At 34.5% G+C, this 18,493-nt stretch overlaps 1 protein-coding gene and 2 long non-coding RNA genes across 6 annotated transcripts in view; 2 read left to right on the top strand and 1 right to left on the bottom strand.

Annotated features, from left to right (window-relative positions):
* The window catches only part of tok (tolkin), a 31,831-nt gene that overhangs the window by 1,340 nt on the left and 11,998 nt on the right, over positions 1-18,493 (bottom strand). The window contains exons 2-12 of the mRNA XM_066725476.1: positions 12,112-12,264; positions 11,824-12,028; positions 11,202-11,471; positions 5,478-5,867; positions 5,161-5,339; positions 3,757-3,987; positions 2,999-3,223; positions 2,071-2,538; positions 1,699-1,821; positions 505-823; positions 6-297 (exon numbers count right to left, since the gene is read on the bottom strand). Coding sequence (XP_066581573.1) covers positions 6-297; positions 505-823; positions 1,699-1,821; positions 2,071-2,538; positions 2,999-3,223; positions 3,757-3,987; positions 5,161-5,339; positions 5,478-5,867; positions 11,202-11,471; positions 11,824-12,028; positions 12,112-12,264 — 2,855 coding nt within the window. The remainder of the gene's footprint in view (positions 1-5; positions 298-504; positions 824-1,698; positions 1,822-2,070; positions 2,539-2,998; positions 3,224-3,756; positions 3,988-5,160; positions 5,340-5,477; positions 5,868-11,201; positions 11,472-11,823; positions 12,029-12,111; positions 12,265-18,493) is intronic.
* On the top strand, positions 545-2,229 carry LOC136772467 (uncharacterized). The gene is made up of 4 exons (XR_010822460.1): positions 545-683; positions 755-859; positions 1,621-1,799; positions 2,089-2,229. It is a non-coding gene; the product is annotated as an uncharacterized lncRNA (long non-coding RNA).
* LOC136772466 (uncharacterized) lies at positions 2,326-5,155 on the top strand. Of its 4 annotated transcripts, XR_010822457.1 has the most exons (6): positions 2,486-2,611; positions 3,484-3,598; positions 3,829-3,959; positions 4,075-4,796; positions 4,867-4,997; positions 5,113-5,155. It is a non-coding gene; the product is annotated as an uncharacterized lncRNA (long non-coding RNA). The 4 variants fall into 4 exon arrangements; XR_010822458.1 differs by lacking the exon at positions 2,486-2,611 and adding an exon at positions 2,326-2,467 and having other exon boundaries at positions 4,075-4,997; XR_010822456.1 differs by having other exon boundaries at positions 4,075-4,997.

Here is an 18,493-nt window from a genome sequence, read left to right on the forward strand (position 1 = left end):
CCTACCAATTTGATTCTATGGCCTGGCGCGGTTGTAAAGTGCCAAACACAATCTTTTCGACCTGGATAGTAGTCGGGATAATTGGGAGACGTTATGGTGCCTGCAGGAGCGGTTATTTCGTACTTGCAGCCTCCTTCCTTGCAATCGTGGCCATTTTCATGCAAGGTGAAACCATTGTGGCAAGAACATTGATAAGATCCAATAGTATTTCTACACTCGTGCTGGCAACCACCATTGTTATTAGAACACTCATCCATATCCGTGAAGAAAATTGCTGCAAATCCAGATTTTTGTATGCTAAAAGAATACGAGCTTGTTTTATTAACTCTTCACAGAAGAGTGATGTTTTAACGAATTCCCTTTCTAATCGTATACAAATTATTCACTCCCAATTGCATGGAAAATGACTATGAAAGAGATACGTTGAATAATGTATTTGCAGTTATATTGAAAGATTTTTGAGAAAATAATTTGTCTAGATTTTCATGCATAGTGAAAACGCACCTATTGTCAGAAGTGAATATTATCCTCATCGAGTTTCCTTCTGAAGTAACCATGGGTGGTAGAATACTTCCACAGTAGATTCCATGTTTTTTCAAAACATCATCCCCGAGTCTGCTGGCAATTTCTACCGAGTCATATTCACATTCTTGCTGATAGACGTTGTTACCTTCAATGTCGAAGTGGGTGAAATTCAAAGTTATGCGGTACTGTGGAGGGGCAATTATTTCCCAAACGCAATTCTTATTTCCAGGATAAGTCTCTGGGAAAGATGGGCTGGTAATGGTTCCATTATTGTTGTCAAACATTCCACCACATGCATCTGGAACGATTGTTAAAATCTGTAAAGTACTCAGAGGTTTGTAAAATTTCAGACATTAAATTCCAAAGTACTATAATTAAAATAGAGTGTTTAACGGGAATCCGTATACCGACATTACAGGGCGAAAACTATTTTGCATGCAGCGTCGTCATTTGTTGACGGATTGTAAAGTTATTACAGGTTTTGGAAATGCCAGAAGCTTATCTACTAAGTTACGTTAGGAAAATTAACAAAAAATGAAAAAAAATTTTTGTTTAAATAAATATATTAACATTATTGAGAAACAACAATTAAATCGCAAAATCCCCCAACGTACTTTACTAGATAATGTTCATACGTTTCCAAAAAGTCAACATAAATGCAAATCCGTCAAGAAATGACGATGCTGCATGCGAAATAAATAATGGAAGAATTTCGTGTTCGGGAAGTCGCCAACACGAAATTCTTCCATTATTTAGTTCACATGCAGCATCGTCATTTCTTGACGGATTTGCATTTATGTTGACTTTTTGGAAACGTATGAACATTATCTAGTAAAGTATGTTGGGGGATTTTGCGATTTAATTGTTGTTTCCCAATAATGTTAATATATTTAAACAAAAATTTTTTTTCATTTTTTGTTAATTTTCCTAACGTAACTTAGTAGATAAGCTTCTGGTATTTCCAAAAACCTGTAATAACTTTACAGTCCATCAACAAATAACGACGCTGCATGCGAAATAGTTTTCGCTCTGTAATGTCGGTATACGGATTCCCGTTAATACCAGTATTTGTAACAACTATATTTTCCTTTTCAGAAAACCATCATTAATAACATCTACAGAAAAGACTGGACTTAGTCTATATTTAAATAAAACGAATCAATTGTTTTATACCTTCGCAGTGTTTTCCATCGGAATGCAACTCGTATCCAATTTTGCAAGCGCATTCATAACCACCTAGAGTGTTGATACAATCGTGTTCACATCCATGATCGGTCAGTACGCATTCGTCGAATTCTGTGATTAAAAATTAAACGAATGTTATTGAGAGTATAACCTTAAGAAGTTCTGGAGCAAACTATAATTATGCTGATATAATGAAAAAATATTAGATTTCCAATTAAATAAGTTAATTGGGGAAAAGGCGTATAAAAACTGGAGCATCAATCTTCCAATAAACGAGAAGTGTCACAGACATATTATTTTTTTTTCAAATTTTACTACTAAATTAGACATATTCTATTGTTTCTAGATTTATATTAATACCTTTCATGAATGTTGCAGAAAATCCTGCCTTTTGGACGGATCCATCACTGACAAATTTCACTAATAATTTGTTGCCAGTGGACTTGATGTCCGGAGGTATTTTGTAACCGCAATAAACACCAACGAGGGGAGAATCAGGACTATGGCCATCTCGTACCTCGACGTAGTCGTAAACGCAATTGTCGTGATTCTCGATCTCGAAAGATTGAAACTTCAAGGCCACTTGGTAATCCTGAGGCACGGATAGTCTCCAGACGCACTCTTTGCTGGATTGGTATTCTTCCGGATAATTTGGGGATTCCAGATGACCCACGGAGTTCAACTCAACGTCCCCTCCACAAACAGCCTCGTAATTTGCGCTGAAACCTCTGTGACCACTGGCCCTCTTCGAGGTCACGTAGGTTACTAACATCCTACTTCCGGTGGAAACAATTGGCTCTTGAATTTTTCCACTACCGCAAAATCGACCTGTAATCCAAAACAAATCATCGACATTCTCTCATATTCCACACATAATTTCAACATTCAAGTGTGATTTTCGGTAGTAGAATTTTTAAAAATATCTTATTTTGCATATTTAACAACATTTTAGTCTTCTCCAAAAAGTTAAAAAAGAATTGTTGAAAAAAAGAGTCTTGAAATTTAGTTTCTTGTATTTAAATGAGCAAATTAAAATTTTAGTTATATATATATATATATATATATATATATATTGTAAAAGAGTGTCAAGTATCTTTTAAGTTCTAAGGTTTCGCGTGAATATGCAATATCGCGAGTCGTTATAAATAAACGTGCGGGCGAATAGTCGTTGAAGCATTCTAAAGGATTTTTATGAAAGATTCAGTCTTATCCCTATTCGGTTTCCGCTCTCCAAGTTTAGCGCAATTTTGCAGAGGAAAGAAAAAGAGGAAATTTAATGGTCCCTTACCCAATACGACGCTTTTGTACCAATAGCCGTCGCGAATTTCCAAGTAGTCGCTTCGACAATAATTACTCTTGAATATGTCCAAGGACGTTATGTTCAGGACAATTCGTTCACCGTGAGTCGCCGTTATTCTCCACTCGCAACGCTCTCCATCCATTGCTGGAGAACTGTTTGGGTGAGTTGGAGAACCGAAACTTCCACTGTTATCCTGAAAAGTTCTGCCGCACTCTAAAAAAATTCAATTGATCAATTCGTCGATCAAAATGAGTTCGATGTAACGTACAAAGAATCGAAAACTAACGAGCACCTGCTCAATTTGTTTAAATAGAACAGATTTTTCTATTTCAATCATCAACAAGAGTATCACATTCTTAAAAATTTATTGTTATTCTTATGCCGAAGAACAAATTTTAAAATTAGTCTAGTTGAATTTTCCATCATCATTGTACATTCTTTTTTAATAATCCAAAAATTTGAATCTGCTTCAGCGTTTGCCAGAACCGAAAGGAGTGAACGGGACAGGTAAACAAGATGTCCAATGATCGTTTCATGAAAGAACAGCGTGAATCGTAATAGTATCAAGATTTAATTGGAAAAATTCAAGTATGTATTAAAAAAATTAAAAAGGAATAATAAATAATAATGGAACAGTAACGGTCAATGGCCTTTTGTTAAAGTGGCTGTTGGAACCAGTATTCATAATATACTGGATACAAAATATATAGAATTACAATGATAGTAATAAGAATAATAAATCTTACTGTAACACTTGTAAAGCAGATTGGTTTGAGCAATATCCCCCTCGCTGAGTCTAATTCGCTGTCCAATTTCAGGTCTCTTCTTTCCATGGCTCTCCATAGGCAAAATGGTATCGAGATATGTTCCCTTGGAGAAGGTGTTCTTCGCATAATGCATAATCGAGTCGTAATCGTAAGGCAATCCTAGAGAATTCACTTCTTCCTCGGTGAGTTTATTGAAATTGTATTCCTGTCCTGAAAGATTACCATACAATTTATCGTCTAATATCTTGATATTCCATAACTGAACGTATCGTCTATCTCATATATCTATGATTCTAGAGTAACGTGGGCCGTTGTAACTCATATTTTGCACGGGATTGAGCCGATAGTCGAACCCTTTAATCCCTTCCGATATAATTCAAGGACTCGTCATTATACTAGGCTCCCTCTGGCTCCAACTCGTAAATCCAGCTCACCATTTCCACGCAAATATTGAAAGGGACACACGCCATAGCTAATCAGCATACCCATAAACGCTACTCAATTATTCAATTCCAACAAATGTCAGCATTTAAACCTCCTGGAAAATCCAGATTAAATTCCATCATCCAATTGCTCAATTGTAACGTATATCTAAACGATTAAGAAGAAAAATCCTTTAATCTAGATATGTAGTCTTAGAATTTCAAAATTCGATACCAGATTAATAATTTAATAAAAGTGTAACACTCAACTACGTTCTTATAATTCCCGATTGAATTGTTAAATTGTAATCAGAGCAGAGATTAGTTTGTGAATTTTATCATGCTCGTTTGAGAATGGAGTTTAGTATTAGATTTGGTATAATAAAACTGCTAGGATTCGGTAAAAGGGATTGCGTGTTGTATTGGCGAGAAACTGGACTGGCAAGTTGGTTGTAAATATTGGTGTGTGCAGTTGCAGGTCGATAATAATCATATTGAATGTGGCTTGCGTCTTCGCCAAATTGGCCCATTAATTCGCCTCCGGCGAATTGCAGCCATCTACGAACCGTTCTACAGCAGTATACACCTTCGATGCATGTACGAATAAATTCTATCATGTTTACCACAAATCCAAACCATTTTCGGCTTATCTTCTCATTAATTACAGGCAGAGCTCTCGATTAACGCGATACGTTTCATTGATAGAATCCTAATGTATTAAGTGGAAATTATACTGAAATTGTACGAAATTTGTACAGTAATCACTTGCACGATATAATCTTCAATATTTTAAGCTACGTATGATAATTTTCTTCGACTCAATTATATCACATTATTATCACTATGAATGTCTTATTGCACAAATTTCTATATTTGTATAATATGTTTAATTGTAAAAATTGTCATGTTACAGGTTCGCTACATAATTAACATTATAGGACTATAAGGAAACTATACAAACCACTCATGATATTGTCACGAATAATCTGTACATGGCGGTCCCGATCGGGTCTGGTGTGCTCGTGCCAGAAACCAACAACGTGGCCCAACTCGTGCACGACTATGCCAAATTTGTCGCAATTTTTGCCAATACTGATGGCCTGTGGACCATTGCCTCGTTTACCCACGAAAGAACAGCAGCTGAAAGATGAAAAGAAAAAAGATTCTTTTTAGATGAGTTTCATGAATTTATTATTTCTCCATGAAGCAGTAACCGTGAGCTTTGAAGCGTGAGAAGAAAAAATGAGATTTGACGGGATTTGAGAAGGATAGACCTACCCGCAGGGTCTCTCCGTGAAGAGGATGTAGTTGGGATGGTCCCGAGAGTCTCTTTCGACGAATTTGACGCAAGTGAAATTTTCCCAGTGCCTCATGGCTTGTTTGAAAAGTGCTTTGTGGGCGCCTGAAAAATTTCCATCTATCTCATAGGGAATAACACCATGGTCCCATACTCGTTCCTTCCTGGCAGTGGCAGCTCTTCTTCTACGGCTTGGATTAGTGTTGATTCTCTTCGAGAGGATTTTTGGCTTCTTAGCAGCCTTCTGGAACTCGATCGAGCGTAAACGACGATCGTGCAAGGAGACAACTTCATCGGAAGTGTCGGAACCTCCACGGTTCACTGGAACATCAGCCGATATTTTTCTTCGCCTGTATCTCCTACGGAACGATCTAGTCGATAAATAAAATAGCATTTCATCATTTTGTTATGTCTCAATTCTTTGTATCAATGGTATACTATGAAATATAAGTTACGTGGCTTTAATCATAATCCAAAAATAGTATCAGAAACGTTCCAATGTGACAAATGGATTTCTGAATCGTTTTAGATAGTATTTAGATATGTTAGAGACGAAAGCGTGTGTCTTAAAACTCAAAGAAATGAATAATATGTAAAATAAAATTTTCTTCGCTCTCGTGTGTAATACAAAGTATTTACAAACAAATCGTTATTATTTATTTATATTTGTGGTATTAATAATTAGAATTTTCAGTAACAATCTCATAATTAAATAACTGCACCATCATAGTAGCGACAAAAACGTGTATATTCTTCGTTTCTTAAAAAAAATCGATTGAGATTTATCTTAGAAAACTACCAGCTTTTTCTCAATGTTTACTTTAATTATTGAACGTTGCTTGAAATATTTTCCGTCGATTTTGTTTTTGGGAACATACGAACGCACAGTGGATGATTCGGTGTTGCAGATGGTTTCAAGCGATGCTTCCACTCGTTTATTAGTACTAATTACGAAACACGCCACTCTCCGGTCGACGTGTTTGAATTGGTACAGGGTTACAATTAATTAACACAGAGACCACGAGAGCAAACCGCTGGAAGACGAATTATTCTGAAATTAATATTACGCAGCTGTAAAAATTCTTATTAATATAATCGTACCGTTTTCACTTTACTTTTAATGTGATCACAAATTCAGGATTTGGCATAAGAAGTAGAATGCTTTATTGTATCAAAATTCCCTGCAATTTTTGTTGATGGGCTTCCTGCAGTTTTAGCAGGGAATAATATTCCCATCGAGATTTTCAATTACTCGTGAATGAAAATTCAGCATTCCCTGCCGAGGAAGAAAGAAATCTTGGCAGAAAATTTTATGGCTTTCCTCGAATCAGGATTGCACTAACGTTATTACCACTTCCCAGCTCATTATTTTTTTTACGATATACGATTATGGATGAGTGGAATAATAAATATCTCGAATGGAATTGACGTACTTCGAGCCAGCATTGGATGCATCATGTGTTACTGCTAATTAGAACATGTTAGTACACATAAATTCCTCCCCCAAGTGGAATTTCGTGAATACCTCATTGCTGAAAATTTGATTTTACTGCGAAACCATTTTCTCGAATGAATATGGATGCAGGCTGCAAATTCTTAAGGAATGGCATAATTATTATAATTATGAAATCATCGGTCGTGGTAAATTTTCACTGAACGAGGGAGATAATTTTTCTTTTGCCTTAAATTATTTTCATAACTTTTGCTATTTCAGTCAAATTCGCAACAACTGTTTATATTAAATCAGAATGAAACTCCTGGTCTCGTGCGAATTAAGAAAATGAAAGTAATGGCACTTTTGTATCGGATGGGCATTTAATTATTGTCAATTTGCATAATTAAGATAATATAAAACAATCAAATTCTTGTATTATTTTTCACCGAAACTTCTATTAAAAAATTATTAAGGGTAGGAAATGATTTATTTCAAGGATTCGTACTAGCCAAGGGTCGTTGATTAATTTATTTACTGACAGAGAGTTCTTGTGTGAATTAAAGAAAATTTATTTATACATAATTTTTCATTATAGACAGGACCTATACAATTTTTTACTATATCTACGATTTTTGAATCAATGTATGACTTAATTTCACACCCGATATATACACCTATTATAAAATATGGCTACAGGTGAATTCCAAGAATCCCTTGCATCGTAGAAAAAAATGTTATAATAAACGGAAGTCATCGTAAATCCGAGCCATCTTCTAGAGGAAAGCTTTTTCCGCTCGTAACTTGTGTGTAAGACATTTTGCAGCAATAAATATATAAATATATATATATTTGTAAAGCATACCTAGCGATGAAATCCCATCATGGGATAAAAACGTCGTAAGAGGTGGAAGTCATCGTAAAATTTTGTCGCGTTGTAAACATAAAAGGTTTTCCCACTCGCGTGAAGAATCGTGTATTTTAATAACAGTAAACGTATGTAACGAAACGAAGAAATTTTCGTTTAAAAAAAATACAGTTTGCTGAATGATTATAAATATTAATAAGAAATAAAAGAATTTTATCATTAAAAATGAGGTTTATAAAATAAAACAGTGCGTTACAGTATTCTGGCTCTCGTAATTTTTCTACTCCTGAATTAACAACTGACATTCACATGACTAATTAAAAATACATATTTGTAAAATTCATTGTGCAACGTTTCATAACGAAGAGAAGTTATTTAGCCAAAATTAAAACATTGAAAAAATTCCAGCTTGTTGTTATTGGTGGCACAATAATATATAATCGATATAAAATTATAATATCATAAACTCCACGTTTGAACAAACGATATAAATATTACGTAATGCAGCGATAGATGAGAGTCACAGTGAAACACAAAATAACGTTACATTCGGGAAGTGAAAGTTTTTTCAAGCTACGGCTTAAATCTACGAGCGAATAAAAAAAGGATAAAGAAACGCAACATTTGTGAAAAATTTTCATTGGCTCCGCGATAAATACTGTGTTATGGCATTAAAGCCGCATTCGCGAAATTCATTGTTCAGCTTCGATGGATGACGGAAACTGGCTAAATTTATATTTGCCCGGAATAAAATGTGCGCTGTGTATTTTCAGTTTTTATTCATGTTTTTTTTATTCATACGACGTGCAAGAAAGTTTACGAGCGCTTAAAAAACGAACGATGGCTGGTATCAATTTTTCAAACGATAATTAACGGGTTGTGGAGAACGTATAACTAAAAAAAAAAAAAAAAACAAAACAAAACATAAAGAATAAAAAAGGCGAACGAGCAAAAAAGAGATGGAGAAGTAATAGAAACGTCAAAAAAAATAAAAAAAATTCCCTGTCATTTCCTACCGCAGTTTTCTCACATTCGAATAGAAAATCCGTATACGAGCTTTATTTTTTTTCGTCGGATAGTGTGTTGCTGAGGGGGGGATGGAGCTTTTCGCTGCAACTTTACGAGCGCTCAACGGGCGTGGAGGCAAATTGTAATTTTTTAAACGAGTCGAGTTTAGTTTTTCAACGACAATGAGAAAAAGAAGAGTGGGGGAATAACAAGGGGGGGGGGGGGAGGGTATCCGTCTATATATTATAAAACTTTGGACTCTGCGAGAAATCAATCAAAGAGCAGATACAATGAATCGTTTAACCGGATGCTGGAGTTTTCGCTGAAAATCCGCACGAAATTTGTGCATAACTCGACGCGAACGAAAATAATGGTAGTATTTTCATACACACACACACACACACACAGCAATTATCCTTGAAATTGAAATTCCCATCACTTTCACTGGCTGCAATTCTTCCGCAGTTTTTTCACTCGAGCTTCTTACGATCGACTTTAATTGAGAGAATAAACTTTGCCATTAATATTCCACAAATATTGCATTATTAGCTTGATTCACTTACTTTCGTAATTACACGCATATTTTCTCGAATCCAATATGTGATACAGATTTCAATTTAGTTCCGCGGAACCGACTCTAATTAGGCGAGAGTATAATTTTTGCATTAATATACGTACGGTAATTAAAATTAATTTTTTCAACGAAGAACGAGCGGGAATATTTATAACATTCGCGATAAATTTTGTTTATGTTAAAATCATCGCACTCGCGCCTCCCGTTTTTAACGTGAACTCGATAATCGAATAATTGGAAATTTTACCGGTTTTTCATTGCGTAGTTCGGATTTTAAGGGGAAATATCGCGCGAGGGAATCGATGGTTATTTATAAATTCACCAACCACGCGCGAATCATCATTGTTTATCAGTCTCGTGAAAATGGCATTTTTTTATGATGACAGTTGAATGATTGAAAGCGAAAGGTCCTTCACAGGGTTTTGATTAACAGTCAATGGCATTTATAAGCGATCGGATGATGAAGACGAGCGTGAGGAACGTACGCGATTCGCTGGTCAGACGCGGTGTTAAAAAGTGAGCTTGTTCCAGTGATGACAGGTTATTGACAGTTCTGAACCATTGGGAGGGCTGAAAATGCCCGGTTGTAGTATCGAACACCGTTTTCTGGCTTTATGGACGATGACGTTCATTGTTGTTCGCCACGCCATCGTCCTCTCTCTCTCTCTCTCTCTCTCTCCTACTCCTCTCACAAATGCCTTTCCTCACCAGCTTCCTCGTAAGCCAAACTCCACTACTACCACAACTACTCGATTCTTCATCGACCAAAAACTCACCAAATAAAACCATTCGATTACCACCAATCATCACGTTTGACTCCAAAACAATTTTGAGAAAACGATTTTTTTTATAAGAATATTTTTATTAATTTTAAAATTTGTGGCTGTTTTAACAAAAACCTATTAATCTATGCTTCTGGTAATCCTTCATCGATCAAAAACTCACCAAAGAAAACCATTCGATTACCACCAGTCATCACGTCTGATTCCAAAACAATTTTGAGAAAACCATATTTTTTTATAGGTATATTTTTATTAATTTTAGAATTTTTAGCTGTTTTAACAAAAACCTATTAATCTATGCTTCTGGCAAAGTATAGTTTTACGAAAATCAACAGAGAGTACAACAATTGTTATTTTTGCCAGGAAGATTTATTCTCGCCATGGTCATTTATTTAGCTGAAGGAGTTGGCCATTGAATAGCAGTCGGAGTGGATACTTGAGGAAATTAACGGTAAACCGACCAGTACGGTCACTTCCAGCCACTAGTATACTCCACCCCCTCGTTCAGAATAAGGATTTGTCTGTTTCTGACGCCACTTGGAAGGTCCAACGAAAAATGATTCATTTTTCCTCAAGACTTCCCAATGAAATATGAAGATTTCCGGTTGAGTAAATTGTTTAGAATATATCTTCGGTAAATTATAATTTCAAGCTTTGTTATATATATATATATATATATATATATATATATAGTATATTATATTTAAAATTAATGAATAATATATATATATAAAGCTTTAAATAATTAATATTATTGAAATTGACGATAAGGGAACATGTAGAAACTATTATACAGTTTGCTGATGTGGATTTTCCGCGAATGCTTCGAGACTCGGGCAATATTAAAGATATAATACACATATAAGTATATGGTAGTTTAAGTTGTTTTAAGTTTTATCGTTAAGCTACGCAGCACCTCGGCTTTAGTGGAGTTAACTCGGCGAAATGGTTGGAGCAGCGTATTGCAGCGATCGATTATTCAAGATCCAGTTTATGCGATCCTTTTGCACATTTTATATTCTGATATTTTTTATTACTAACCTTTTACGATGATGGCGCCGATGTCTGCGTTTCATGTTGGTGTTCGTGGTGATTTCCGGTTGGACAGTCGTGGCTTTTTCATTCCAGCTGGCGTCCCCCAAATCATCGCGATCGCTCGTTTTACCTTTCAGCGGGCCGGAAGTCGTTGAGAAATTTTCATGGAAATCCTCGACTACCGTTGGATCAAAATATTTCTTCTCCCGGTTTGAGTGGTGACGATGCGACCTACCGGAATGTCTGAGCTTCTTTGGAGCTTGCGTTGCATCCAATCTGCAGTTTATATAAGAATAACAATAAATTTAATTAAAATTCTTTAAAGATCAATTTAACGAGCTTTTGCATTATTTATTGTCTATTGTATGAAATAAACAAGAAAATTAAATTTTCACTTATGTCCAGGTCTTCTGTAAAAATTTTCTAAAAGATTGTCACGAGTGAAATGAACTTTGTTTTTTTCTGTGTCCCTTGTTTTAAAAAAACCTTGTACATTTGTGAAAATTTTATAAAAAAACCGAAATGATTATTAATGAATCCTGTTAGAGCTTACAGGTTCCATTTAGAAATTGCACGATGATCGATTAAATGTGGTGATACACGTGAAAGCAAGTGTAAGTGATGATACCTGAACTCGAAGCCATCATTCTTCACTGCTGGATCGGTATCATCGTTTTTGGGTTTCAGTTCGAATCCGTAAGCATCCTCGCCCATGCTGTACTGATTTCGATCCACCAACATTGGATCTGACTTAACGCCTCCTCTATTCTTTTCTTCCGTTGTTTGAATTTCATCCTCGCCTTCCGTACGTTCGTTCTTGAATTGCAAAATTTCTACAAACACGTGAACATTTATTTTCTGTTAATTACATTAATATATAAAATTCTTATAATTCGTTATATATTTTTATGAATACCTGTTAATCCTTCTTCCTCAACCTGAAGACCCTCCTTCAGTACCTCGTCTCGATATTTCTCCAATTCAGCCAAATAACTCTTGTTTAGCTTCTGCTGCTTCCATTCGGTATCGTATTTGATATTCGGTAATGCAATGTCTCCCAAGAAACCACCTGTGAACAGGAAAAAATCACACATTTTTCGCGTAAGGTACACAAGATGGAAAAAAACCCAAATCATAATTATTTAATTAATAAATACAATTAGCATGAAATATACACAATTTATATTTTGTAGTTTTTCAAAAAAATTGAAATTCTAAATTTCTTCAATTTTAAATACATTCATCGATAATATATTGGAGGTATATTTTAGCAAACCTCAAATATTTGTCACATACATATTATATACGTATCAAAGAGTTTAATTATGCGTGAAGAATATTGAAAAGCAGAAATTTATAATGAAATTCTTGTGGCTCGATTCTGAGACGAGGATAATTTTCCTGTAATTTGGTACTCGAGAGAATTCTGACATTTGAGAATTGGCCCGAGGGATAGTATGGGACGGAAAGCCATTATCGCTCTTCATAAATCATCCAACGTGTTATCGCTGAAAGTATAGAGCTGTTTCTGATCGTCCTAGCTGTATAACGCTATATCTCGTGGCGAACGCTGTGGATTACTGGAGAAAGAGAAGAACGAACTGGTAAACACACTTGGCCATAATAAGAGAAAAAGCCCAGTTTCTACTTCCCACCAATCCAAACTTAAGAGATATACTTTAAGGAAAATTGTCTCCTTTCCTCAAAAATAGCACGTGCCAAGTGCATAAATTCTTTTCTTCGAGTTTTATCTGATTATACTCCATATTCTACACTGCAAATGCTAAGTGTATTATTTTAACGTATTTTCTTTGCAATGATTTTCAATCCACTTGCAAATCTTTTCTTTGATTTACATTTGTAAAAAGAGGGTGAATTTTTTGTAGCTGCTTTCTTTGCTTATGAATTATGAAAGTTTGATAAGAAGAATTTTTACTGTACTTGTTTGCTTGTATAGAATTCTGGAGTTGAAGTAATTGGTCTCATTGTGATAAAAATGTTTGTTTATCCACCTGTGTGAGTTCATTTTGTTGAAATGTATAATAGAAATTGAGAGCACCTTAAAATAGATAATTAAGAAATTTTAATTAATGCTTGTTGCTCGAAACTGCTCATTTTATACTTAAATTTAGTCGAACGAATCGACAGACAAAGTGATAATTAAATATTCATAAAAATGAGTATATTAAATTTGTTGCAAAATTAATATAATTTATATCAAGTTAATTGTACGAAATTGAAACATTTTATGCATAATTGAAAACACAGCCTGTATATTAAAAATTATAAATTGAGGTAGGAATTTTTTTATTCAATTCTTAATGTTTAATTCTTCGAGGCATCCATCATCTAAATACTGAAGATCGTTATGATTTACACTTTTTGCAATATTCTAGGATCCTTCCAGATTTTTTTCGCACTAGAGGTCTGAGATTCATGAAATTTGGTCTACATCACGTTAAACGATGAGGCAACCTTAGCATGCATAATAGTCAGTACTGGTAATTCTTTGGCCTCTGACCATCGAGATTGAGACTACAGTTGGTTATCCAATTATCTCTATTTTCCCCACGAGACAAGGCATCGATAAGAAATGACGAATGAATGACGGATCTTCATTTTCTTTTCTCTACTCCAGCGATAAAAAGCATCTGTTAAATTAAATCAATTATAAAAATATTTTTATTACGTGTCATCTTATTATCAAAACAATATTTTTAATAATCACTGAAATACTTCAATTGGTCAATTCAATCGTATAAGATTTTTGGTTCCTCGTCTGATTCGAATGCAAAAAAATTAGGAATAAATATTTAATGAAAATAAAAATCAACCAATTCTCAAAACTGCTTTCTAATATAATTACTATATTTTCTTATAATTTTCTTGCGGGTGTGGTTACATTTTTTTATGTTTCATTGGACAGTTTTAAGAGAACGTGTACTGTCACAATTTTTCTGGCAAGTATCCTAAAATAATATTCTACTGTATTAACATCAAATGTTATCCTTATTAGTATATTTTTTCCTCTATTACGTACTATACTTCTGTATAAATATATTTCTAATTTTAAATTATATTTTGCAATTCTCCTACCTTGCTAATAAACGCTATACGACCATTAAAACAATTAATAAAATATTTTTTAATAAATAAACAAAATTCTTGTCAAAATAAAAACAAATTAACGTGAATTTTGAAAAATAAATAAAACATATCACAATCAGATTTGTCTTGCATTTCATCATCACTGAAGTAGAAAACTTTCACATTACAACGTTATATGCTAAAACTAATTAGACTCCCTAATGAAAATACGTTAAAAAAGTTAATTTTGAAAGTAACTGAGAATTGTGTATATTTATGAAAAATAGAATAAAAAACAATTGTTTTTTAGAGATTACAGTAGCTGTGGAGATGAATTAATTGCATATATATATATATGTTAATTACCTAACGAGAGACGATCGTTGGACATTATATAGGAGTGGATAATAATTAGTGCAGTCTCGATTGAAATTTCAAATAGCGAATCATCCGCAGAATTCGGTCATGGAACATGAAGCACAGTGAGGGAGAATCAGCCTCTATAAATCATCGCGTGCTTCTTCAGTGCTCCTATCAGTCTCGTCTAATTAATTAATGGAGAAATGATGCAACTCGCACCCACAGTAAATTTGCGCACATATATTCTGCACGTGTGTTTCTTCGAGTGAATTTGCAAGTATCTCACATCACGCAGTTTCCTATTCTCACCTTGCGCTGAAAACTTTAAGGAAACACCGAGCAACGAACGTATCAAGAACACAAACTAACTCGCAAAGTACACTCACTCTAGTAAATGCTGTATACTGCAAATGTTTCCAAAATTCCAGGTCGAAAAGACCGAAAGCCCTCGGTTTTTGCTAATTATAATTGTAAATGTTTGCTGAATTTATTAACAGATAAAAATTCCTTTCAGATCGTTCGTGAATTTTAATAATTCTGCAAAGATCTCTGAAATTCCTTCAAATAATCATTTCAGGAAAATCCTTCAAATTGTATATGATTTCATAGATTTTCTTATGGATATTAATTTTATAATTAATTTAAAAAGAGAGAGAGAGAGAGAGAGAGAGAGAGAGAGAGAAACAATAGCAGAAATTTTATAAATATATTCCTCCATGTGTATGGAAATAACTGAATAGAAAAAAAGTAAGTAAAATGAATAAAAAAGAGTCTTTAATATAGAGAATCTTTAAAGAAAATATGGAAATGCTTATAAAACTATTTTCTTTCATGGTTAGATTTCTGATGAAGTGGGAAAGTAGAGCTGCAAAAGTTTGGATCGTCGATTTTCTCCAGTAGAGAGTTTCATCTTGAATATACATTGAGTAAAATTTTCTTATCGTCATTCTATACAGCTAACTGCAATTTAATTGATACAAATAAATATTAAAAAAAAAATCGGTATATATATTTTGATTAAAATAAAATATTAATCAAGCTTTAAAAATTATATTTTAGAGTATAAATCAATTTAAATATTTATCTGCGAGTAAAAAAAATATAATTTTCCACGTACGCTTGCATCGTATGAATCGATCAGCTGATTGTATAATAATAATGTTATGGAGCGATCAGAGCTTAGCGATTGGTTCACCGAAAACGCTTGGCTGGCCTTAAAGTTTACGTTTGATTTACGTTTACAAGGACGACGCAATCGCCACCCTTCGTGTCTTTCCAAATCTATAATTTGATCGAGCGTAAGCACATGGTGCATGTGTACTATGTATTGCGTTCAAACACACCACACACGTGTATTGTTATATGCGTCCAGGCAGCCAATAACTAACCGCATAATGCTAGAGCATTGTTCACCCTCGAATCGGTGATTCCGTGCCATTCAAATGAACGATTCGTTGGAATATTCGGCAATCCCCGCTTGTTTCGCCATTCTTCTCCCTACAGCATACACGCGATACGAATTTTATATTCCTCCGGCAGCCCTTCCACGCGATACCCCATACTCCGTGTACTTTCTTTTATTTTCCAGAAAAAATAAACAAAATAACACTCGTTCGCTTGAATTTAATTCTAATAAACTATGAAAATTGTTTCAAAGAGAAATATCTAATGATTTTTGTATAAATTTTATTTTGTAATTAAATTGATATTTAATAATTGACTATTTGTTCAGATTTCTGGTTATTTGAGAACTGTTTTTTGAATATTAATAAATTTTTTATTGCACAAAGTGTAGAAATTTTGTTTTATATAAATAATTTGTGAAAATTCATCAAATTTTTCACAGAATAGAAAAGAAGTAGTTTGTACGTTGTTTTATCTACAGTCATGGAATACTGGGAGTCAAGGGTGACCAATGAAAGCTTTTTTCGCCTTGTTATCAGTGCCAGCTGCAATAGTATTTGATGAAGCGTAATATAAGGATAATACAAAATTACACACATGGTTAAATACTACGCGTTTGAATCAATGGAGATTAATAAAAATTACCGGAAATATATCAGCATGTATAATAACGAAGACACAAATTTTACATTTAAATCAAAAGGAATGATTTATCGAAGAGGCCAAGTATTATGTCACATTTTCGTTAAATAAGAGAAAATTCTTTTAGCTCCATCCAGAATTAAAAAGAAATTAACAAAAAAGTATATTATTATTTTCCATTTATTAATCTCACTAAAAAACTCCCACCAACATGCTATTTTAACACAAATACCACGAAAACTGTAAAAAGCTGAAATACGAGTTTTTAAGATTTACAGCAAAGCAAAGGCTCGAACAAAAAAATTGTATTCTTGAGAAACTCTTTATTTTTGTCCAAAGAATCGTTTTCCAACACTCGTGCAAAAAGTCAACTTGCACCCTGTACAATTTTCAAAACACCTGTATAAATCACCTTTGGACAATTTTACCTTAGGTTGATCAAGGAAAGAAGTTTTAATTCGATGTCTGGTTAAAAAATGGTCAATGTGCTCTATGTAGCGTATCGTTAAGTGAGATTCGTGCTGCTTTCCCATCCAAGGTGGATCAAGGTTTATCTCGGAGGAGTGTATGAATCAGAGAGAGCGAGAAGAGTGGAGCAGAGGATAGGAAAAGAGAAATTACGATTTGGTTGGTTGGAGTAGTTTGCATGGGCAGCATGGGAAGTGCATGCACGTATCCCGAAAAATTCCTAATTTAACCAAGGTCGTACGTTCTTCTCTCCATCTGCCATACATAATAAGTATATATATATATATACGTCATACATCTACAGACTATTACACTGCTAGTGAAGAGATTCCAGGATCAGGGAAAGAGTGGTAATATTTGCTCTGATCCTGCAAGGAAGTGGATACAGTGGAGGATATAGCGTGGAGCGGTGAAAGCTACTAAGGCAAACCGACTGAGAAGAAGAGGATCTTGAAACGGCCGAGAGACTTTACAGTTGCGGGGAACCAATCGAAAAGCCGGAAATGGCCCAATTACGGAATCCTTTTCCATTTAGAGGGACATTTGCAAGCAGAAGCCTCGTACCTTGAGGAAACAGGGATAATGGTCGTAGGAATTGAACACTCCCCGGTTCCGGCAAGAAGAAAATCTATCATCCTGAATCGTGGCTCTCCGATTTGAAAGGTCTGATTGAAATCTGTTCTATCAAGAAAATCATTCCTACGGGAAACCTTTTATTTTTCTCCCCCCCCCCCCCCCCCTCTTTTTTCTTTTCTATATTCTTTGTGTCTTTTTCGTCTCTGTAGCACACACACATATATATATATATATAGCTTGTGAAAATCGCTCGATTCAATTGCCACTTGAAAGAAGTCTCCTTATTACGTAGAGACGCGTGCCTCATGTAATCAATCAAATTTCAGTCTTTCAAAAGAGTTTTAGCTGCTTTCAATGTCCAGCAGCTTTTCCCCTCCTCGTTATGCGCCTGCACAAAACTCAAACTTTTCTTTGCTGACGACTCGTAGAAATAATTAAATTCAAAGGAGCAGCAAATTTTCCAAAGAATTTTGTACTTTCCTCGAGAATCTATATCAGCAAGCTTTAATGAACCCTCGAGTTAATTAATTATTTTTTGGTAATTTTGCTTCGAGTGAAAACTTTCTATCATTTCCCGCTGATCATCGTGGATTCGAAAATAACGAAACTCTGTGATAAAAAATATACAATCAGTCTACCGATCCTCGATGACTGGAAAATAAGGAAATTCGAGGAGAGAAAATTTTCGACCGAAAATATAGCGAATCCAAGTCAGTTTGTCGTGGATTCGGAGCGTTCGAAATATCGACTAGTATGCACGA

The sequence above is a fragment of the Prorops nasuta genome, unplaced genomic scaffold (assembly GCF_024137725.1).
Source record: "Prorops nasuta isolate Cenicafe-Biocafe unplaced genomic scaffold, Cenicafe_Pnas_1.2 PNAS00004, whole genome shotgun sequence".
Lineage (NCBI taxonomy): Eukaryota > Metazoa > Arthropoda > Insecta > Hymenoptera > Bethylidae > Prorops > Prorops nasuta.